Source organism: Tauraco erythrolophus, chromosome 22, assembly GCF_009769465.1.
Source record: "Tauraco erythrolophus isolate bTauEry1 chromosome 22, bTauEry1.pri, whole genome shotgun sequence".
NCBI lineage: Eukaryota > Metazoa > Chordata > Aves > Musophagiformes > Musophagidae > Tauraco > Tauraco erythrolophus.
The window spans coordinates 11,872,936-11,897,708 of NC_141486.1; the positions used below are offsets into that span (position 1 = coordinate 11,872,936).

The following is a 24,773-nucleotide window of genomic DNA, read 5'->3' on the forward strand; positions in this document are numbered from 1 at the left end:
CCATCTGCCCTCCAAAGCCCACGCGTCGCCTGGCAGAGGTGGCTCTCCAGCAAAACAAAATACAAACTGAATGCAAACAAAAGCCAAGGGAGAGGACCGTTTCCATTCCAGCAAAGCAGAAATAACTTTCTACCAGGGCCAGGTAGGTCCGTGCCAGCCAAGAACACGGAGCAGCCGGTCTGAGTGGCGCGGGGGCCGCAGGAGGGGCTCGGCGCCGGTGGCACTGCCCAGCACCTTGCCGCTTTGGCGCCGGGTTGGCTTTAGGTGCAACTACAGCAGGAGGTTTCCCAGCGTAAATACTGACCCTGCATTCTTATAAACATTATATTAACATATATAAATGTTTATATGTTATCATTTATGTTATTTCAACTATTTTAGTAGAGTGCAGGTTGTATGTAAACCAGTAGAACTGGCAGAATAAGCAAATGCTTTAAAAAAAAAACCTATGCAAACTAATTTAGGATTCAGATGAGGATCACTCTACTCAGCTTAAGGGCAAAACACTTAAATAATAAAAATGCATTTTTCACTCTAAGATTTTAATCCTGGATTAATTATTTTAGACATTTTCCATATTAATTATAGCAGTATTGCTTCTTTCTTAAGTTCTTTATCTACTTTCTTTGAGTAAAGCTATTTAATACTGGAGATTGTGGAAAACATTTGTTCATGATTATCCAGACATACAGTCAAACAAAACTGAAACAAGAGCAGCATGCAAAAATGTATTTAAGGACTATCATCCCAAAATGCTGCTAAAAGCTATTAACCAGTACGTGTTAATTGCCACAGCATTCATATTAATTTTCACTTCAGGCCCGACATTGTGGAATATTTCCCTTGATACATTTTAAACAAAGTTTAATTTAAGGAACTGCTTCTATCAACACTTATGAAAATTAACAGCCAAGCAATTAGCACTCATGAATTATCCCTTCCCCCATGCTTTCTACAGCATCATTTTTAAAACAGTTGCTACAAGAGAAATTGTTGGGTTTTAACCCATCACCAAAATTAGCCACAAGAAACCCTGTAACACTATTCCTCGCAACAGGATTTTTAGCATCTGTCCAGCCAAAAATCATGTTGACCTGTTTTTATTTAAATTATCTCCAGTAGTCAAGTAAATCCGCAAAGCTCCTACCGGGTCAGAAAAGCCAGACTTCCCGAAATCTTCAACTACTAGTCACGAGAACAGAAATAAAAATACCTCAAGAAAACTCTGGTCTGCATGCAGGAAAGGGTTTTGGCTTTGTAACTCAAGTTTACTCTAGAGCCGAGTGGTCCCCTCCTTACGCTTGGATCGTGGTTTTCCAAGTTGCTTCTTTGACTCTTCTGCATCTCGTTAGCATCTCTTCTTCGACTGCCCTGTAACTCTTCTGTGTTTGCTAACGTTCTTCTGGGCATGCAGGAGCAGCCGTTTGGTGGCAGGCATGTCAAACATTGAACTGACGAGACATTTCAGTGATTAAAATTTCTGAAAGGTAGCAGAGACTTCTAAGAAAAATGGATGTGGACTGCCTTTGAAGAGGATTTCCAGGGGAACTGTAAACAGAGGCCTTAGGAGTTCCTCATTCAGTCTGTGGTTCCTATAAAGCTGAACATTTGATTCTAGCATGACTTTATTCCAGCCATGAAATACATCTTAGTAACGTTTTTCTTACCAGTGGGAATGGCCACGCAGTTGAACAGCTTTGACACTAATACTGCACTAAATCAGTATCCTTTAAGCTTCATAACTCGGGGAAAACTCATCGCCACGCTTTCCAGCAACTCATGCAAGTTAGACTTGTGTTTTGAAAAGAAACGTTCTGAATTTCTATAGAATGAAAAGATAACACATGCTTTTGCAACAATTAACAAATGCAGGCAGGCAACGTGTCGGTAAAGTGAATCCTGAGAATCCCACAGCCACCACAACACGCTGGTGTGTCCTTTGTGGCACCTGGCTGTGGCTTTCAGATCTGCCTTACGTCAATTCGATTGTCCCAACCTTATCAACAGTTGGCAAGTTGGAACAATAAGCCACCAAAATTTGGTTTTTCAAATTCTGTAAACAGAAACATATCTGAAGTTATCTATAAAATGGATGATAATTTAATTTGCATGCAGATAAAGGAAATCAATTTGGACACTGATTTCTTAAGCCTTCAAGTAATTTTCTAGACAAATGACAACCAAAGTAATTATAAATAACTAAAAGCTTCTTTTCATACACTACTCCTAGCAGGAGTTTTCAAGATTTAGTAGCCAAGATGTACAACCCACGTGATACAAACCATGCAAACAGATGCAGGGGTTAGGTTTACTTTAACTATTTTAAGGGAAATCTTGAAGACACAGCCAGGAGTTGTTATTGTGTGTCTGTCTTTAGTTAAGAGCTCAAGTTCTACAACATACATGAAAGCCACAGGTCTGTCCTGTGTAGTGGTGGGGCAAGAGTCAACTGAATTCTTGAGCTGATTAGAATGCTTCCATTGTAGTTGCATTTCACAAGCTGTATTCTCTACTATTTTGATAATTAATGAACTGATCAGAACAAGAAGAAATTAGAGCGCTTTAAAATTTTATTATTTCATAAAATTGCAGAAGTGGTTATGAAAAAGACACTAAATCTGGCAGAAAACACCTGCAAGACGTAAGCGTTTTAATAAATTTGCGTGGTTGATATTACAGCACGCAACATTTTCTCATTTTTAACTGATTAGTTTAAAACAATCCATCGGATGGAGGGAGGGGGCGGGATCGAGCCTGAAGAGAATGGTTTCATCTGATTTCGGGTTGGCTGGGGAGCTGAACCAGGGGTAAGTCACAACCGTTCGGAAAGCAGTTGAGTACCCACGTGAACAAAGAGCTTGGATGCAGCAAGCAAAGATCTCCTCGTGCTGTGCCCGTGAACCACAAACGATACAAAACTCAAATGCACACCCATAAACCAGAGCCCGAGCTATGATCTTAAAGATTTCAGAGTCACTGTGCTCCCTTGAGTAAATACATAATTAAGTCGGGTTTTTTTAAGACGTTTAATTGGGCCCCTAGCCCCTCCTCATCCCCCCTGCCTCTCCCCAATTAGGTACCATTTCCCCGAGAGATATGTGGCTCTGTTAATTATGTAAATAAGTCATGCACTATTCCCTGAAAGAACTGTATTTATGGGAAAAATACTGCTCACCTATTGTCAATAAAAATAAATACGAGACCTATGATATTTCATTAAAAATAATTCCAAGATTTTACATTATTGCCTGCAAATACAACAAAAGTGAAGTAAGTAAAATAACTCACTACTGAACTATAATGTTTCTTCTATATCTCAGATAGTCAAGTAGATGTTTAAAAAATAGACAATACATACAAAAGTATAGAAAATAAATTTCATAAGCATACTATTGGCAAACTTACTGAAGCAATATAAACAATGTTGTTAAAATTAATATACTGAGATTACACCCTAACAAAACGCCAAACCAGTTATTTTGGAGAGTTAAAAAGGTATTTTGATTTCCAGATCACAATTGAGTTGATTCGTATCACACCCTACAAATCGTGGTTGAGTAACACTGAGGTATTTGATTAATATCTCAAACTATTACGTATGGTACAACTTCCTTCAATGGACCAAACACCTGCTAAAGGCATCAGACTTTTAAATATGAAAATTAAGATGTTCATTACAGTCAACTATAATTTCTATCACGACAGTAAAAAGCAGTTTGGATTATCAAAGTGGGAAGGAAACATGCTTAAGTTCCACAAGTTTCTGAGAAAAATTCTAGCAGGTAGCCCAAATCATGCTCGAGTATTAAAGCAGCAAGACTGGGACACCACTGAATTACAGTCAATTTCTCTTAATAAAGTAGTACTTCTTTTATTTTTACTTCCTCTGTGCATGTCTGTTGGAAATACATTCAAATGTTTGCCAAACTGAAATTCCATGACATAAGAACAGCAAGCTTTGAGTTTAGAAAAAAAGGCACGTTAGTACTGTCAGCACCGAAGCACTGCTATTGTTCATCACCGAGGCCAGAAATCGTGAAAGGCTGAGTCAGCACTAATTACTAGACACTAGTGAGTACAAAACAACAGAGGCAGGTTTTGCTGTGTGGTCTTCATAGCTTACAAGTTACCATTTCACAAATATTCTGAATACTCTAGATATGCCAGTGGAATTACATATCTGACTTTCCACCGTAAGAGCACTTAACAGAATATGAAATTCTTCCATCACAATGGTAATGAAGCTCAAACTTCATACTCCCACAGGAGACTCCACAAACAAATCCAGCGGAAAACAGATCTGTGCAGTATTTATAATTGTTTTGGAACAACATGACACTGATCCATCACACCAATGTTTGTATTTCAGTTTCTAGAGTTTATGACAGAGAAAAATATTTGACAACACAGAGTAACTAAACTGCACACAAGGAGCCAGTTATCCACAACTCCCAGTAATACCAGATGCTCTCAAAATGAATGTAGTCAAGGAATGAATCTGACCTACCAGCCTTGTAGTGAACCTCCTCCGTGTGGAACACAAATGAGTACTTGTGCAGAACTACATCGCTTAGTCCTTTTTTTATCCAGATATTGACCTATTGATGCTTCAGTTTTCCACCCTCAAAACAGGCAGCGGCTTTTCCCACTCTCGTTGGAGCATTTTGAGGACAAAGCATAAATCATGGAATATTCAGCAAGTGCTGTGATGTGTCTTGACAGAATAGACTTTTTTTAAATGCCAAATAACCAATCATTTATACAAAGGATCTCACCATCGACTCTGTAGAGAGATGCCCTAGGTAAACACTTAGTGTGGCAGAGTCCTAATTAACGTGCTGGAGAAGAAGCCAGCAAGGTAAGGCACGCCTAACGGCGTAATTTTGTAATGGCAACAGGAGAAACAGTTCTACCAAACCTGGAACCGTTATGTTTAAGACTAAGAGAAGCATGTTTCTAGATAACCACTTAAAAATAAAACTGATGGCCTACCATAAAGTCTAATTAAAGCTTGAACAAGTAAATGCACACAAGAACTGCCTCAGGCCTCCCACCTTCAGGTCAGGGACCTCCTGGATATGAGAGTAAAGCATCTGGTCCACTTACCTTCCCGTCAAATTTCGAGTACTCATTGAAGGGGTTATTCAGCTGCAGCGGACACTGTTCAAGTCGCACAGACAGTATTGACTGCTTCCCAGAACATGGAGATTTTACTCTGAAATTCTTTTTTTCAAACAGTGAGCTCAGCTCCTCTGCTGTAGATCAGAAAAGAGATTAGAGGAGTTGTACCAGGAGATGTACAGAGGCTACTGTTTACCACAGAAAGGTAACGCAACAAGAGAGAGAACAAAATCAAATACATCAACCAACAAACCCTTCAGCAGGGCAGAATCTACCACCACTTTCATAGCCCAAAGATATGAAACCGTTAAGAAGTTTGCATGATGCTACTGTTTAGGCTGAGGAAAAGAAAGATGAATTTTTCCCATGTAGAGAATGGAACTGATCACTACAAGATCCACTTGAGTCAAGATTATCAATAATCAAGATTCAAAGAGAGTATTAGGCATTCCTGGTCTTTCTGCTTGCCTACCTTTTCCTAAATGACTAGTAAATGCTGTGTAAAAGAAGCGTTCACACATCTACAACACGCCATGCAAAAGCATTTCAAGCTGAGCTGGTACGACACGATATTATGCCATATTGCAGGACAGTATTATACCACCCCGTTACTATATTACATCACTATGCCATCAGCAGTAGGCTTGGGACTACATCTCATCCAAAAGAATAATTTATTTGGATTTTACTTCTCATGGTAGACTGGATATGGTCTCCTCTCAAAAAAACGTCACTTGAAAACACCATCCCAGATAAACAGTCTGGAAAATAATAAAAAAAAAGCTTTCTAAAAGCAAAGGTGAAAAGAGTTGGTGAGCTCTTTGTGTGCTCTGTGAAGGCTCATAAAAGCCTCCAACAAGCAGCTCTTTTTATATGAAGAGACTGCAGAGCTGAATTTCCAGCAACAGTTTAACTCAAAATTTACAGGCATACTTAAATTTAAAAATCAGGGCTTCTTATGTTATAAGGGACACGACAAAACCAGGACAGAGCCTGGGGTGTTTTGGCATATTAGTACCAACGGGTCTCATCTGCAAGAAACTGTGACTGAATCTGGACGAGTTTTTCCCACATCTGCTCTAGGACCCAAGGACCCCCAGACTCCATCAATCACTACCTGAGAACCAACAGCAGCTCCGAGACTGCCTCTGCTCGGCGTTCCTGCTTTTGGATTCTCTCACACCTCAAAGATTTACATGTTGCTTCTCCGGGGAAATGAAACTCCTCCTAAGGCAGAACCACTGGGACTTGATCTGCAGGGAGCTGGTTAATTTCTTAAAACGCAAAATTAAAACTTGTCAAATTATAACTAGTCAAAAGCGCCGTTTATTTTTATCAGCAGATTGTCTGAAAATTCAGACAGTTGGCAAAAGTGCTAAATACTGGCACTAAGATACCCAACAGTCTTGTGAGAGGCTGCGATGAACCAAAAAAGCTCGATTAAATCCCTTTCAAATGTGGCAACTTAAACTCCGTTCGGTGTTCTGGGTTTTGTAACAAGCTTATCTCTGTTTTTTAAAAACCCCTCAATTACAGTTATGCTGGAGTATTACCCTTAACTGGTATCTCCTGGGCATTTGCAAAGTGTTTTGTACCTTGGAATTCAACATAACGGTTTTACTAGTCCAAGTGAAAAAGCAAGTCTTATCTTCAAGTTTTGTCTCTCGCGAAATGCTAATATTTGTTTATCGTTTCCTTTGTTGGGATGTGCAAGAAGAGGATCTCAGGAATTCTGCACTCATTAGTGTGACATCTGTTTTGCTCCAAGTTTTGTTCAGCTTTTACTCGAGTCAAATCTCCCACGACTGAAGAGTTTAAACAATAGTACATTCCATACAACTGTAAATTCAGCTGGCTGATACAGTTTTCCTTTTCCAGAAAACTTCACAATTTCAAAAAATTCAACTCATTTAGGAAGAGGCATCCAAAACCTTATAAAGATTTGTGCGAAAAGGTAGAAGATAGGTCTTCCATTGAGCACTTTGTCAAATAATTCCTGATAGACTCGGGCTGTGAGAGTTCCAATTAAAAACATTGAAAAAAATATGTTAAATTTTCAAATTTCAGGGGAAAAAAAATCTCCCATATTTTTACATTAAACTAGCTTTAATTGCATAATTTTTAATTCTGAATTAAAACTAAGTTTTGCTGTTAGTCTATATTATGTGTATTTGTTTGCTATACGAGCTCCTCTATACAGGCTGAATACAAGGCTTTGGAGAGATTCCCTTGGTATATTGTTAATTTACATTTTATATGCTCGGAAATGAATGCATACAAGATGTAAATACAGTGCTTTATTTCTTGCTTTCATTTAAAAATACCTGGCATTACATAAAAGTAAAGAGTAACCTTTTGTACGTGTATGCATGTCTGGTTTGTGGCACCCACAGGTCGCTTCACGAACACGTTTCGATCTTTACCCTGCACGAGGCTGGAATGTTCTTTTCATTCTACTGGAAAAGAACTGATGCACAGAAAGGTGATGTGAATTGGTGGCACAGAAGAACACAAAACCAGACCTCCAGTGTGTTACTGTTGCAGTCAGTCACCTACTCTTGAAGCATCTTTATGTTTGTTAATCCCCAAACCAACTCCAAAGGCATGGAGATGTTCTTTTCCAAGCCCATACACTACTACCACCTTATCGTCCAGACCCACTCCGGACAAGGCAAGAGGCTTGTCTCACGACAGCGGGCAAACAGATGATGAGTAGAAAATATTCTTCTTTTTCCTCTCATTACCATACACAAAATTACTCATCTCTCACTTTCCTTTATCCTGGTGAGTTTACTTTTATTTCTGTACATAGTAATTAAAAATGGGAATCGCAAAAAATACTCAATTGCCAAACGCCTCAAATTATGGCTCCATAGCCACCTGCAGGCTGGTGGAAACGCTTCGGAGAGCTGCTCTCTCAGGAAGGCACCTCTCTGACAGGTGACCTCTGGAAGTGGTGGTGTCGGGCTTGGAGAAGAAACAACTTCCCAGCACCCTTTCCGTTTGCGTGGTGCCAGCTATAGGCTCGACTTTGTCTAAAGCCCAGATAAACACAGCCAGAAGGCAGCAGCCAACCCCCCCGGCTGAGAACAGGTATTTCTGTTTTTACCTTCGTACGTATTTTCCAATAACTCTGAACTCCAGGAACAGAACAGACAAATCTCACACGCGCACTCGTGACGAGGGGCAGGCCCAGTGGATACACCCTTTAGGGCTCCTCTTTTTCCTGGCCTCTTCCTACTGCTCTGTTCCTCGTGCGAGTAAGTGAGAAACACGCAGAGGAAAATCAGCTCTGCCAATAGGGGCAGATACCAAGTGCGTGGCGTTTTTACGTAACGTACTTATTTTTTATTTAAATCTGTTCTGCAGCAGGGAGGGACTGATCTACTTGGCTGCAACCCCAGCACATCCTTGCAGAGGGGGACACCTCCGTCACTGCTGGCTGACAGATTGTGTCTGTCTTCAGGGCAGCACGTAAAAGGAACTAAACGTCACGGTGGGGCCCACATGCGTAAGAAAACCACAACCAGCACAGACCCATCAGGAAACTGGAGTCTGAGTGCAACTCAGTGTAAAGAAATATCACGGAGTATACAGTTAGGGATAAAGGAGAAAAAAAGAATTGCATCATCAGTGGTCAAATGCTATAAAATATTGAGCAAAGAGTTGGAGGTTATGGTAGATTAAACTTTAAAACCTACAACTCTGCTCACAGAAGTAGAAAGGCAAAAACATTGTAGAATGCATTAACAGAGGTATCAAACACAGCTGAACACTGCACTAAGGCTTAGTGCAACCGTGTTGCTCATGTGAGCAGCTTTGTTCACTCCTCTAAAAAATAAAAATATTATAGAGCTGGAGAAGGGTCTGCAAATGACAGCCAAGAAGATACAAGGATTTAGGCAAAAAAAGGAGATTACGCAGGGACCTCATTAAGATGTACACAAATTTTGAAAGAAGTAGGCATGACAAAGCATGCAAAGGTTTGAATGTGTGTCAAATACAACTGGAATAGATACTAGCTTGAGCTATAAAATGAGAGAATTGATAGATTTTTCATTTCATATATTGCAGTTTAAACTATGCAGAACATTTAGTCAGAAAAATTTGTTTATATAATTAAAAATCAGTGATGATAATTTTCCAATGAAAGGGTAGATAAGCTAAGGCAGCATTTATTACGCTTTCATTTAAGTAGATCATATATACACATTATTTCTTGAGATTTCCCCCTTATCTAGAAAAGTAGCCACAAAAAAATCCTATAAAATTAACTCTGAAATTCTTCACCACATCCGGTACCCCAAACACCACTGGAAACAGGGAGAAAGCCATAACTTCCACGGAGATAACGATCCTGCATTTGGAATGCAGACACGTGCCAGTCCCGGACTCACAGGGCACAGAGGTGCCCGTCCTTACCCACCTGGCAGAAGCACTAACAGCTTTGCCATCGCCGTCCCTCGCTCGTTACGGCGACAGAAGCCTTCGGAGATAACGATGCTCCGAGATGACAGAACACACAAATACTGTATTAATACCTCGGATGGCAAAAGCGAAGCAGCTGCTCCAATTAGTTCAGAGGTTTTACACAGTTTTTCTTTACTTTGCCTTCATTAACACCACGAACGCCTCGTCGCAGCTGAACGCAGAGGAGCCTGTGGCACAGCCCCCCAGCAACAACCCCCGGGAACCACGGAGCGGGAACGGGAGGCAAACACAATAATTAGCATTTCCTCCCTGCTTTGAAAGCTTCACTGGAAATTACAAACTGCAAATGTTGAAACCATCAAAAGCAGAAATAAAAACAGTAGGAAAATAGAAGATGTTTTCTTTTTACCTGAGTAAGAAGTATTTCTGTCTTTCCACTGAACATTTTTGCATTTTATTTGGTTTTGTCTCTCTTTCCGCAGACGTTCTAGTCTCTGAGCTTGAAAAGAAATATTATAACTATAAGTTTGTCAATGAAAGTTTACTATAAACAAAGACATAATTAACTACCTTTATATGAATAAAGATGTTTTATACTGCATATGTAGGGGAAAAAGTCATAAAATTTTAAAGGTGGCACCCCTGAAAAGCAAATACCAACAAAAACATGAAAATGTTCTTGATTTATAATTGAAATTAGAGGATATAAAACATTAATAGAGATCATAAAGATAGTATTAACATGGAAGAGAATAATAAAATGTGAAAACTTCTGTGATTAATATGACATTTCATTATATAAATCATTAATAACGGTCTTAAAGGAATTTTAATGCACAAATGAACTGAAGTGAATATTACATTACAGGAATAAAATTACTGTTATGAATTACTCTACCCGTTTCAAAAATTAAAGATAAATGAACTCAGACTAGACTATTAAAGTTTTAAATATAAAATCCTTTATCTAAAAATCATGAAAATTATAAAATGTCAAAGCTATATAAATTAGCATAGCTTTTTCTTCAGTGTGCTGAAACAGTTTATAGGTAGTAAAATAAATGATTTGTATCTTCACAACATTAGTCAAATCCTAAAATGAATATAATATTTCTTTACATATATTTTGACTCCATCTTCAAAATGCAGTTTGAAAAAAGCCTCAAATACTATCACAGGCCAGGGTACCAGAGTAATTCCTTAAATTCTCTCTTTATTACCAGCACGATCCCTCTCCGGACACGGTCGGCTATGCCTGGTAGGAGCCACCCAAGGCAATGACCACCAGACATAAAAGATCTGCCGAAATGTCCACTCAAAATAAGAAAGCAGATTCCACTGGAAAGTACGACTAATAATGTTGATCACTGAAGGAAACAATTTGCTGGATTTATTAGCAATTTTGATGTATTGAGATCATTCATTAGCTAAAATGAGTTTGTAGAAGAGATTCTAAAATGCCAAATTACACTGACAATTTTTAGATACAATCTGAGTTTCTCGGAGTTGTTTCATCAATTAAAAAAGTTAATAAATATTTTCTATTACCCTATTATTATTTTTTTACCTTTAGTCTTTGAACTGAATTGTGGACATCGAAGTGAATTTTTTTGTCCCCATAAAAACTCTCGCCTGGGAACTGATGAAAACAGTAACACTTGGAGGTTTCACAGCTGCAACAAGCAGCTCGAGGTACAAACACAAACGGGGACTTGGATGCCAACTTCCATTTGAGTCAACACGAGGTCAGTGCCCAAATACCTCTATGTAGCTCACTCTTAACGAAATAAGAGAAGATGTATCCCCTCTTGTAAGTTTAAATATTGGGTAAAACACTATTGCAGCATAGAGATTTTATTCTGAAAGAAAAATCTTTTTTTTTTTTTCAAATTACTGTCCAGGCTGTAGCTCAAAGTTACCTTCTAAACCCCTTTCTTTCCAAATGAGCCATCACCCAATATTTCTTAGATTCATATGCAAATAACGGATACAGAAAAATCCACTTAGAATAGAAATGTTTTTATCCTATTTGATATTTTCATTCCTTGCCAAAACAAAGGTGCTAAAGCACAGTCACCACCTCCACTAACTCCACCCTATTCTTCTATCTGCAGTTGATCACAAATGACCATGTGCTGTGGGATTGCGCCACAGCAACTCCAAATTAGATGGAATTATCAGTACCTATTAGAAGCCTGAATTATTTAAGACTCATTCCCACAAGCAGCATGTTAGTTCGAAAGCTTTCTGTGTGAAAAATGTCACTGACCAAATGTAGTTCTTGTTTCATTAACTATTAGCAACCAGATGAGCCTTTGTTTCGCGCCATGTGGACTGGGAGAACTTGCTGCTTTCCCATACACCAACACCCTGCACAGACCTGTCTCCACTTTAGGTTTTTTTTTTACCCCTCTGGATGTGGCAGAAAGCAGGTGGTGAGGAGATGGAGCCCCAAAACCACCTATGACCCACCTAACTCCTGCAGGAAAGGAGTGAGAACCCAGTGCAGACAACCCCTGTGCTCTCCCCAAACACAATGTGCAATACCCTGACGTCTTGCCCGCTGCACATCCCTTCCAAGGTTAAGGGAATAACTTGGATATTAGACTGCACATAAAATTAATTTCCAAATTTGCACATGAGAACTATCAAACAACCAACACTTCTGTAGTCTTCTACAGTAACGCATTATTTCTACAATTTATGAGAAAGACACTGTCCTGGTAAGGTACTTCATAATAAAATAGCTTTGCAAAAGACAATAAAACGTTACACTCCACCCAAAAACAATGGCTAAAGACGGCATAAGCAGAAATCATTTTATTTACTAGGGTAAAAACCCAAGGAGAACAACGACAACCTTGTATGTTAAAAAAGTCATCCACTATCACCTCTTGATACACAAAATTACACATCTTCTCTTTCCAAATCTAAAACCTGTTATTCTGCTTTTCAAAGAACAAATGTTCCTGCTCTTGCTAAATCCAGGCAGTTATGGATTAAGTAAAAAAGAAATGCCCTTAGGCTTGCCCATTTTAGGAGCAAAAATTGCCCATTTCACAGTTAAGGAGTTTATGTACTTAGGAGATGTTCGAACACTATATTCTACATACAGTACATATGAGTCTGTTTTCTTCCATCAAGAACAGGTACTTGTGTAATGCAAAAAGTGTTTATTACTATTTATTACTATTTATTATTACTATTTATTACTATTTATTATTCCTCTTCCTGTGTTTTTGAAAAGAGTTCAGTACTGATCGACTTGCATTCTTTGTAGGCTTTTCCCACCTCATTCTGGTGCAAATCACAGCCTGCCTGCCTTGATAATTGCATCAGGCTCCTGGTGGGACCAGTACACACAATGGAACTTAAAGACCAGAGGAAAAGGGGCAAAATCCTGGCTCCCCGATGGACTGAGTGTCCTAAGCATTATTTTAGAATAAGCCACCACTTGGAAGCTGAAATGGTCTCAATCTGTAATTTAAATGGAGATTACTCTATCAGTCTGCTCCCTTGGTGAAGGAATCCTTCGGAATTCTTTTTCAGAGCAGTTATATAAAACCACACTTGGCCTCTCTTCTCATGAACTATACCACCGACGGAACTAAACCAGACCTCGAGGACACCGCCAGGCAGGCTGGCACGCTGAACATCCCATCATGCCTTCAAGTCAGTCGCAGTTACACATTCAGCTTATTTCCAAACCCAGTCCTCCCTCACAGGAGATCTGCCCTGTCTCTGCTGTAACTTGTGACAAGCACTTATTTGCAAAAGGAATTTCACGATACTCAATACCATACAGCGTTTTACTTGGTAGGTAGAGTACAGATGTTTTTTCTGAGCTCTAGGTGGTGTAATACCTTCAGAAATCATTGGAAAAAACAGTACATTGTAACACAGAAATAAAGAGATAAGCACTGACCACCCACACAAACCTTTTCATACATATTTTGGATCACAGAATTTTTGTTCACAGCATTCCCTGGATACGAGCAGCAGTCTGAACATCCCTCACAGCAAACACCAAACGGGATGGCCTTCTTCCGGTTAAGACAAACAGCAAGTTTTGAAGAGGTGTACACTCTTGAGCTTCCTAATTTGGTAACTTAAATCCTAGTTCAAGGTTTTTCCTCAGAAATAAAACTTCAGAAGACAAAATATAGACAAATCACTCACTCGCTTGGCTCACATCAAACTCCATTCCTCTCTCTTATATCAAATAGATTTGATGCCTCACTAGGCAGATTTTTCTCAGAAAATAACTATTCTGTTCAAAAGTTAACACCCCTCCAGACATTAACAATAGAAAAAAATCAAAGACTGTTCACGTACTTGGGATTCAGACTTGATAGCTTCACAATTCTTTTTTTTTTTTATATATAAAACTGACTACCTCAATGTTCCTCTGTATATGAGTAAGTAAAACAGCAATTAAAACTCGGTTGACAGCACACTGCAGTAACTGAATCGTTACATATCATTTTATAAAAAGGGTCTCGACACGACAAAAGGAAAAGTTTGACAGATATCTAGCTAGTCACGCTCCGATTTGTCCGTGCAAGCCAGGCTAACAGGAACTGAATTTTAAAGGCCAATGTCACCTTGGCTGCAAACATCACTTACCTGTGTTTGATCGTCTTCTGATTCCAAAGTCCCAGCTTGAGGTAATATCGACTGATTGGGAATATACATAGCCCTGAGTCTCACCATTGCTTCCCTGTGTTTCTGAACCACTGTCCCCATATGCTGACGAGGGATTAAACTTCTCGAGGTCAACATCATGATCTATCAGGACCATTTCACACATCCCTGTGTCATCACTGGTCACGTGCGACTGCCGAATATGAGCAAGTATAATTGTTGGGTTGTCCAGGAAAGCCATTCTGGCCACCAGTCCACCACGTCACGATACTATCTTCTCTCCATCTTGTTCCATGGACACATGTACCTAGAAATACAATGTGCACAGCATTTTAGACCACGAAAAACTCAAAACCCTGACTCAAGAAGGTTTGCATTTTGGATGCACAAAACCTGACTCAGTTATGTACAGTGAATTATTTTACTTGTGCTCCAGTTTAACTTACACTGCTTGCTGAGATTCACTTAAAGAACAGTGGGTTTGGAGGACAGCTTGAAACCTCAATCCCAAGACCACAGAACAAAGCAGATACCTCCAGACAGGTCCCCTTACTCTGCAACAAATGGTTGCTACAAGGCAAAATATGCTAAGTGCTACACATAGAAGGACAGAGCGAAAATACACAAAAGAAACATCCGTCTATTCAAATCAATAAATTTACAAAACCAGAGAGGGGTGTGAATTTCTTTTTACCCATCATAATAGCATGCTACTGTCTTTCTTCTGCCTCGGCACACCGACTCTGATTACTTTATTATAGACTCTCTTCAGGTTTCCTATTTCCAGGAAAAACTTTAACCATGAAGAGATTAGTACCTCAGGGTAGAATATTGAACATCTGCTGCTGCGCACGGGACTTCATACAGGGCAACCACTGTAATACGGAAAAAGCTCTATCATCATATCCCACACACCTGGATTTTTAAGCACTTCAACAACAGTAATTGCCACTTACCTAAAATATTTCATTCAGAGGACTCGAGCAGCCTTACAAAGCAATGTAGAGGGCAAAAAAAGAACAGAAAAAAGACAAAACCCCAAAGCCAAACCCAAACCACAATTAAAGTGTTGTCTTATTTTACTGTAGCTGCGGATTTACAGTTATGTTAATGTGATTCAGGTCCGGGCTGCCTCCAAAAGGGGCAACTCTGTGCTCCCGTCGGGCCCCGGCCAGACCTCCCAAAGGCTGGCACCAGGACTGGGGCAGCTGTGAGGTGAGCTGGATCAAAAAAACAACCTGCTGAAAATAACCTGAAAAGAAAAAAACCTCTTAATTTTCAGGCTGATCAGTCTGGCAGTGAGGAGCTGCAAGAGCACCAGCACCAACACAACAGGCAGCAGGACCAGCAAGCGCAGAGGGGAGCCCAGGTTCCCCTTCCAGCAGCGGTGCCCACCGCGGGCTCGGAGCAACGGCTGGCCCTCAGCCCGAGGAAGAGGGAGGCTGGTGGGTTTCACATCTGAGCTCACGGAGAGATGCACATTCCAGAAGTTCAAAATCCCCCACTGCTTTTCCAATCATTTGTGCATCTGAGAAAAACCCTCAACGTTTTAACACCAGCTATAGAACTAAACATCTTTATTTAGTATTTTGAACATAGAAACAACAAAAAACTCTGTTGTTGCTGTTCACAAAACTTGTGTCAGGAAGAAGAAAATACCACAGGAATAGAAGCAATTTTAAATGACACAAAGCTGTGTCCCATGAAAATCTGGTAAAGGCAGCCGGCCTTTTCCTGGCAGATGGTAACAGAAGAAAGCGAAAGCTTTCTTTTTTTTTCTAGAACCAGCAAACACATCCCATCATTTCCCCGTATGCTTCCAAGGGGAAAGGTATGTTAACACACACAGCCCCACAAAGCAGTCTCAGCATTTAAATAGTTGAAAGCAAAAGTAATACTTTATTTGGACACTCGGCTAATCATGACAAAAGCAAAATTTTGAAGGTGCGTTGTAAATTGCAAACCCACCATCCCTACCACCAAACATCAGCATCTGCTAATTAGAACGTTCAATCAATATTTACATCCATCATCATTTTAGGCTTTTTTCTCCTCCCTTAGCCACAAATATTGCTTTTTTTTTTTTTCCTGAGAGACTGGACCCTTTCTGCTTTAAAAAAAAAAAACGGACAAATTCAAAAGTATTATATTAAACAACAGACCCAGCAGCAAGAAGGAATTCAATAAAAGAACAGCAGAAAAATAAAACTGACACGCTGCTTGTTATTAATACACTGCTCCTGGCATACATTTTAATACATCACGCTATTAGCTAAACAAGCTCCAGCAGCAGCCTGGGAGATACTCCAAACCCACCATCCCTACCACCAAACATCAGCATCTGCTAATTAGAACGTTCAATCAATATTTACATCCATCATCATTTTAGGCTTTTTTCTCCTCCCTTAGCCACAAATATTGCTTTTTTTTTTTTCCTGAGAGACTGGACCCTTTCTGCTTTAAAAAAAAAAAACGGACAAATTCAAAAGTATTATATTAAACAACAGACCCAGCAGCAAGAAGGAATTCAATAAAAGAACAGCAGAAAAATAAAACTGACACGCTGCTTGTTATTAATACACTGCTCCTGGCATACATTTTAATACATCACGCTATTAGCTAAACAAGCTCCAGCAGCAGCCTGGGAGATACTCCAAACCCAACGGGACACGGCCCTGAGCAGCCCCTCCAGCCAGCCGTGCCGGGGGCCAGGAGGGTGGAGAGGATCTCCAGGGGTCCCCCCACCCTCAGCAGCACTGTGACTCCGAGTTCTATTTTTTCCTTCCCGACTATTTCCATCACAGAAAGTAGGCCTGCTCTCCCTGAAGGACTTCTCATTGTCCTCAAAGCGAGAGGCCGTGAGCAGATATCCCACCACAAGGCAACCGGCTCCGGGCTGGGAACTGACATAACGGTGCGACTGGTGCTGGGAGACTTGGAGAACACAGACCCAGCTGGGTACACAGCGTAGGGATATTTTAAAAAGTGCCCTGAGAATGTTCTTGGAACTTAATTATTTACACGCTGCTCATTAGAAAAGGCCACTCTTACCTGCGAGCAGCACAAACTGGTTTAAATAAGCAACTGCCTTGGGCTTGGGAAAGGTCTGCAAACTCCCCATCAGAAATTACTGCTGCCCCATCAACGTGTCATATAAACGCTGGCATGTTAATTGTGTATTTATAAGATTGTTAATGGTTAGTTAATTTACCTCCCACACTATTATTGTACTTGAAATGATTTAACGTCTGCTAAGGGAGTTAACAACATGTAACAGCAGATGCGAGAATTTTACCTTTATACTCTGCACCCCGACTTCACGCTATTAACAGCCCGTGTGCTAAATTAGCTGAGCTTCTTTACAATGGCACATATGCAGTTGCTTTTCCCAGAAACATGAACAGTGAAAAATTGCCAGAAAATCTATTTTAAACTCTAAAGTTTAATATAAATGCATTTTTTCTTCATCCTCTTCAGAATTTCGAAAAGGACACATTAAAACTAATTTTGCAATAATTAGTGTTAACTGGAAATTTTATGAACAGTTAACACCCCTCAAAAACAAAAAAAAAAAAATCAGGAACAAAGTTCAGACCCCAAAACTCGGTTGAGATTTTTATGCCATATTTTAGTAGTTGTTATCTACATAATTCTAACTGGTTCCTCCTTTTGATAAAGGCAAAACACAATTAGATGGCACAGTCCTGGTCCGAGGAACAGTGACTTCCGACGAAGTAAATGAATTCAGCGAAGTTAAGCGCAGCTTTGCAAGCCATGACACCAATGCCTTGAAGCCTCCGTGTCATCAGTTCCAGCAAAATCACAGATACGAGATCGATTTCTAAATACACTGCAATTTGCCCATGTACCACCTCTTCTGCACTCCTGGTGCCCACACACCATCACCACATCCACGTGTGGAAGCCAAATTTATCGGAATTCAGGGACTTTCTGAGCATACAGGTCAGCGTTACGATGATCTGCAACTTGTCAGCAAACACCTCCCGTGACTCAGTCACCACACAGGTGGACAGAGCTGAATCAGCCCTTCGCCCTCTTCTTGATGTTTATTATTACCTGTCTCACTTTCTGCGTGCTATCTAACCACCACCCTGGACACGAACGCCCTCTCCCACCTTCTCCTTGGTCTCATTGCTGTATTTCCGATGTGCCCCGAAGCCCACAGGGAGCACAGCCCCCACTGGTCTTGTGCAGACAGAGAACATCCTCCAAGATGCGGAACTGCTCCATCAAGAGCCTGGATGCCTTGCCAGGTTTCACAGGAACTTCGTAGCAAAATCAGACAGCTGCATCTCAGTCTCCCATTCTTATCAAAAGTATTCCTCTTCCAGTAACCCACTGTTATATTTATGGCATCTCTAGACTCTCCCAGCAAGCAAAGCGAGGCTGCTGGGCAGATCAACCTCATCCATAATCCGGCACACAATAAGGAACGCGCTAACAAATGACTCAGCTCCCAGCAGGTGACACAAAGGTGTTGAAAAGAGGATGTGCAGTTATGGAGGATACACCTTAAACACACAGATGAACACTGCTGAACTGGGGGGCACCTTCACAAGCGTACTACAAGTGTTCCTGAGACCCGCTTGCCTGACGTACTGTATTTATTTAAACAAAAGGAAGACTTTCACTTTCCTCTTTCCCCACCAAAAACCCCGTACATACCCCAAACCCCAGTCTGATTTACACTCACATGTTATCCTACGTCACGTGTCAACGAGATATCAAAGCGAGTGTGCGGTAAGGGGAAAGGACAAGCTAAAGACACACACCCGTCTCACAACTGCCATCCTTCCCATCCAGCCCATCCCACCACATCCCAGTGCAGCCAACAGCAGACACAGCTGGAGCCAGTGCCCTGCTGTGTCAGTGCTGGGCCACGCTGGCTCGTGAGAGTGCAACCGCGTGCCAGACTATTTGTGCCACTGTCTTAGAGGAAAGCGTTGGACCTCGAGTATGAAACGCACTGAGCACCCGTTACCCGACGTTTGGGAAAACACAGTTATTTTGGATCGAATTTCCTGGTTTGTTTTAAATACACATGGTTGAATTTGACCAAATCCCTCCCTGTTCCTGCCCGGTGAAAGGTGGCACTACCCACCGGCAAGAACAGCCCAGCCCCAACGCCTTTCGCTTTCGTGCCCAACGTGGGCCCCCGCGGCACCCCGGGGCTCCCTCCCCTGGCACCCCGGGGCTCCCTGCAGGCTCCTTAAGCGTTTTCTGGCACAACCACAGACGTCGCTCGGCAAAGTGAAGCTGATGCCAAGAGGTGCCTTTTTGTGCCCCGCACCGGTCCCATAAGGAGTTTGCAGACACCAGTTGGAAACTCGGAGCTGCACCAGCACCATCTGGTTCCCACCTTCGCTTCAGGACGACGGTGCCACAATCGCTGACGCCGCCTTTCCACAATGTGCTGCCACCAGTTAAAGCACAGGAAATGGCTTCCTCACAGAAAAGGTTGATATTTATGCCTGGCATGCTTCAGAATGTATCACATACAGCACATGGAAATTGCTCAGAGGCCTCTAAATAAGCGAGAATAAATGACAAAAATCGGAGAAAGCTGTGAGCAACTAAAAACATTCTGCTACAGGAAAGAGTTACAACTTCAAAATTCTACCAATTTTAATGGAATAATTTTAAGAATCCTTCAGTTCAAACACCTAAAAGCAGCTATAAATTCTCCACAAAACTTTCGAGCCAATTCCTGCAAGGCTGTTTTGCTCCCTAAATTACAAAAGTAAAAACTGAGAAGCAGGAAAAAAGTTTCCTCTCTCCTATTCTGCAAAGCAGATTTTTTTTTTTATTAGAAGAAAATACGTTTAAATTAACTGTCCTCCTTAAGGAAGTAATAAACAATTAAAGCCCTATTCAACTAAAGAAAAAATATTCAAAACAAAGACATAACTTCTGGAAGGCACAACCTGGACCTAAACCAATTACTAATAATTTCAAAATACAGCAGGCTGGAAGAATTATATAACATTACAGGTCATCTTATCACTCAAGGGCTTCCATAGTCACCAGACTTAAACACCTCTCTGACTGTAGCTCTTCAAAGTGGTCTTAAAAACTAATGAAAAAAATGGGCAGATTAGAATAAAAATTGATTTTTTCCCACCCACGTAACACAAGCTGGAATAGGACAGAGCAAACATCCTTCAAAATCTATGACTGAGGGTCTGTGAAATAATTTCCCAGTTAACTGCGACTGCAGTGAAATGGTTCTGTTATCTGCACGTGCAGCAGCACGAACAATCAGAGCCCCTGACGCCAGAGAGCTCTGTGCACGCGGGACAACGGGAAGAGAACTGCAACACGGGAAAATCCCAGTTTATGTTTCCACCAAAGCTCAAGTAGGGGGTTCAGAACGAGCACTCAGGCAGCTGTCACTCACGCCTGGGTCCTACCATTACAGAGCAAACAATCACCTGAAGTCACTTAAAGAGGCGCTCTTTCACAAATGAAACTGGAATTTGAAAGTTATGATGAGAAAACACTTCGTTACACACAACTTCCACCAAATTGTTAGTTTTCAAACCCGCGAATCAATCTGGCATTAGCTGTGTATTTCTCTATTTATGCACTGCTTGGAATTTGGCTACATTGCTGCTGCCATACTAATCACGATGCAAATTACACCAACTCTGATATTTTAATTACTGAGCTTTCGGGAAGGAGGGAGAGAATACTGGAGTGGGTATGGAAAGTGTATAGTCTCCTCTATTTGTTTCCTGATGTTGTCAGATCTCCATGTAATTGTAAATAAGCTGATTCTCAGCTAACCTGAGCTATCTTACATCACGATTTTAAGCAAATAAATAAGTATAAAACAATGCAGAGATTATAAATTAGGGCAGACAAATCTGTATCTAAACTCATGCCTGCAAAGAGCATTCTATCAATATAGTGAAATGCTAATCTCCTAATTAACAACCTAATTAGGTAATTATGGCTTTGCAGAGGGATGCCTAAATGAAATATGACAACATGGTCACCTCTTTATACGGCACCTGTGGGCCTTTTCAGCTGTCACCGCGGAGAGTGCGATATCAATTTGAGCAGATGACAAAGTGGTGTCATTTTTCATTCCGATATTGTGCTGAACGGTTTGGGGAGAGGCGGTTTGGAGAAGCAGCATCTTGCCTGGGCTTTGCCTCACCTAAATATGTGCAAACACTTTGCTTAATGCTTGATGTCTCTGGTTCTGCTTATTCTTTCCCACTGGCTAGCAAGTGTTACCTAACACACACCTTGCATCTGCAACGTCGTATCATGGGACCCACCACGTTGGAATCCCTGTTACCTCTTTCCACAGCATGTGCTCACGAGAATTTACTATCCAGAAAAAATATGAGTGTTTGAGTTCATTTTTAAGGCTTAACTGCCGATTTTAAAACAACAAAACCAAACCAGAGTACCTTTTAAATAACAGATTACAACTTCCATTTTATTTTTGTTCCTGATGAACATTCTTTTCCAGAAGTAGGGAACAGCAGTTGCTGTCCGTGAGTGGGTGAAGCTGACTGTACTTCTGCTTGCACAGAAGGCTGGAAAAGAATACTTTCAGCAATGGCACTGCATTTGTACCTGGAACCATGAGTTTTCACTCAGGCACCTAAAATGCTCTAAAGACAATTCACTAAGCTTTAACATTCCAAAGATGAACAAACACAACACCTACTTTCAAAGAGGAGGATAAAAGCGTAGGCTCCGACTGCTCAATGTTAGACTAGAACTTCTATTTTGGCTCTTGCTCTTCTCATCGTGGTATTCAAGAGCCTGGAAAACCCTCATAAATTTTACAAACACCTATACAAACGTCAATCTTTTAGAAACCCAACCAAACCAGAAAGCTCCAACGTTTCACCTTTTTTTGCCTGTACAGCATCGAGAGAGACGCCGTGTTGCTCAGGGTCTTCCTGAGCAAGACTCAGTAGCCACGTGCACACTGCAACTAGCAAGTGAGCGTGGAAGTAGGGCATCATCCACAAACTGCCTGTATGTCACTCGTGCGGCTGCTTCGGCGAGCCCGCCGGCACATGCTGCAGCCAAACTTGCCTGAAAGGTGTCTGCAGCATGCAAAGGTCCAGGGCCTTCAAGAGCTGGCTCAGGACAAAGCTTGGAGACTTCCTGCAGCTACAGCTGCAGTACAGGATCTTCAGCACAGTCTCTGTGCAGCACCACACACGTCCCTGCTGGGCCTCGGCACCGGCGGGCAGCTGGGTGGTTCCTCCAGTGTTTGTGTATTGAACAGAAGCATAAACCAAAACAAACATTTCTGTATTTGTTGTTCTTTGCAGTTTGTTGCCATTCAACGAAAATATTTGTATTGCGTGAAAAGGATGATAATAATCTTATTTTTTAACAATATAATAGGGTGGAAGGTGCTTCTGACCTCACAAATGCTCATGAGGATTACACCTACTTAAAACACTCCTGAGACTTCAAGTCCCTTCGGGACTCTTTGCCAAACGAACCTGGACAGATTCACATTTCTTCCACAACAGGTGAATCTCCCTTTCCTCTGGCTTTTCATTTTTGTCTTGACAAATCTTTGGCCTATCTCCTTCAAGAGCAGGCAAAACGTGTTCGAGGAGCTTTGTTTTGCTTTCAGAATAACTGCTTTAGACACAGTGCCTCCCAAGCAGCAAGGAAACAAGGCAGGGACTACCCTTGTGCTGTCTTGTGTAAGAAACTGAGCTTACAGGCAACGAGTAGCTAGAGTTTAATAAAGCTTCTCAGCAGACACACACCCAATTAGTACCAAAACGCATCCTGAGGTCTTTGTTAGAGGTGGTGCCTAAGAGAAAAGCCCTCACTTGCTCACTTCTGACAGAAGAGCTGCTGCTAGCAGAACCTACGACAGCAAACTCGCTGCAAGCACGTGCCGAGCACGAGGCAGCCTCTCACCCACGAGCCCCGCGACGCAAACAATCTGCAGCGCCGGTGCCGCCGCGACAGCCTCGGTGTGCTCCCAGGGCTGGCACCGCCGCATTGCTGCGTCCAAACCCCGACACCCCAAAGCTCACGGCCCATCCCTTCCAGCAGTCCAATGGGAAGAACTGGAGAAAACCTGAGCTCTCCCTGCCCCTTCCTCAGCAAGGGCCACCCATCCAATGCCAACGCCAAGTGTCAGACAGCTGCCACACGGGCGACCTGCAGGTCCTGTCCAGCTGCCAGGGCTCTGCGACTCATGGCCTGCTTAGTTCCTGTCCCATTTGCCAACACCACTGGCCTTCCAGTACAGGGCCCTATTCCTCATGCCCACAACTTCAGAAGTTTGGGAAAACCTGTGCTGTAGAACACAACACACAGATGGTTCTGAGCTGCTTCGCCTGCTGAGGCCTCTGCTGATCAAAAGGGAAAGCCGCACAAGAACCCAGCGGTTGGACACCTTTGTTATTTGTTGCCACTGCGTGAAACAGTTACAACAGTAAAGGGATGATGAAAGGGTGTAGTAAGACAAACCTGAAACAGGACTGAGAAGGAAATGTACTAAATTGGTTCTAATTCATCGCTTCAGTTATTTCTGTGCAAGTCTATATGTAGACGATGATCTCGATTATTTTAATCTAACCCAAAAAAGCCTCCGTGAACAGATTTGCTCTGAATTTGAAAAAAATAACGGAGAGAATTTAATTCCCAACCTTGCATCTGCCTGATAATCCCCTGAAACCTGAACTCGTGTAGGATGCACGGAGAAAGGCCGAGCGCGGCGCTGGGATGGCTCACTCAGACTCTCACGGAGCGCTCGCTCACGCCGAAATCAGCTCTTGTCGTGTCTCCCAGCCGCCGCCTCTGGCTCCGTCCCGCCATCCTTGCGGCGAGCGTGCCCGTTCTGATCGCCGCACGCGGAGAAACGAGAGCACGACCCGGCCACGCATCCCAGTGCGATCCCAGTCAAGCCCTCGCCCTGCCAGCCCCGAGCGGCCAGAGCAGTGCCGTGCCCCCGCAGCAGCGCCCAGCGGACAGTTACGACGGGATGCGGTGACAGCCCCGGGCCGGCGCACACCCCGGGCCGCCCCGCGGGCCCCCGCCGGGTGCGGAGCGTTGTCCGCGCGCCCCGGCGCTGCCTTCCCCGCCCGCCCGCCCCGCTCCGAGTTCCATGTACCTGTTTTTCCACTCGAGCTTCGCCGTTTGACCCGTTCGGGTCACCCCGACCGCGGCTCGCCGCGCACCGGGCGCCGCTCCGGCCTCGCCCCCCGGGAGCGGCAGCGGAGCGGGCCGCCCTGCACCGGGACACGGCGGGTCCCGCAGCACGGCGAGGGCTCACGCCCCCCGCGACACGCTCCCTCACCCCGCGAATTCACCCCAGGCTTTCGTTACAATAAACCGGGCGGTCACAGCACGGAGCGTCGCCGCGCCGGGCAGCCCGGAGGACGCCCCAGCAGAGCCCCCGGCCGGCACCGGGCAGGCGCCCCCCCGCACGCCCCTGCACTTACGGGCTTCGCCGCCGCTCCGTGGGGCCGGGCCGGGCCCGGCGCCGCCTCCTCCCCCCGCCGGGGCAGCCGCTTCCGGGGCCGCAGGACGCCGGGGAACGGGGAGCGCTGGGC

General features: G+C 42.7%; 1 protein-coding gene across 5 annotated transcripts in view; it reads right to left on the reverse strand.

The window, feature by feature from the left end:
• The window catches only part of MAPKAP1 (MAPK associated protein 1), a 103,001-nt gene extending 78,305 nt beyond the window's left edge, over positions 1–24,696 (reverse strand). For 4 of the 5 annotated variants that reach the window (XM_086625121.1, XM_086625123.1, XM_086625122.1 and 1 more), the window contains exons 1-4: positions 24,663–24,696; positions 14,179–14,503; positions 9,962–10,051; positions 5,107–5,255 (exon numbers count right to left, since the gene is read on the reverse strand). In XM_086625121.1, coding sequence (XP_086481247.1) covers positions 5,107–5,255; positions 9,962–10,051; positions 14,179–14,437 — 498 coding nt within the window. In that variant the 5' untranslated portion in view covers positions 14,438–14,503; positions 24,663–24,696. Of the gene's footprint in view, positions 1–5,106; positions 5,256–9,961; positions 10,052–10,122; positions 10,195–14,178; positions 14,504–24,662 lie in introns of all 5 variants that reach the window. The other variant, XM_086625119.1, reaches the window with a different exon arrangement.
• Between the last annotated feature and the right edge of the window lie 77 nt (positions 24,697–24,773).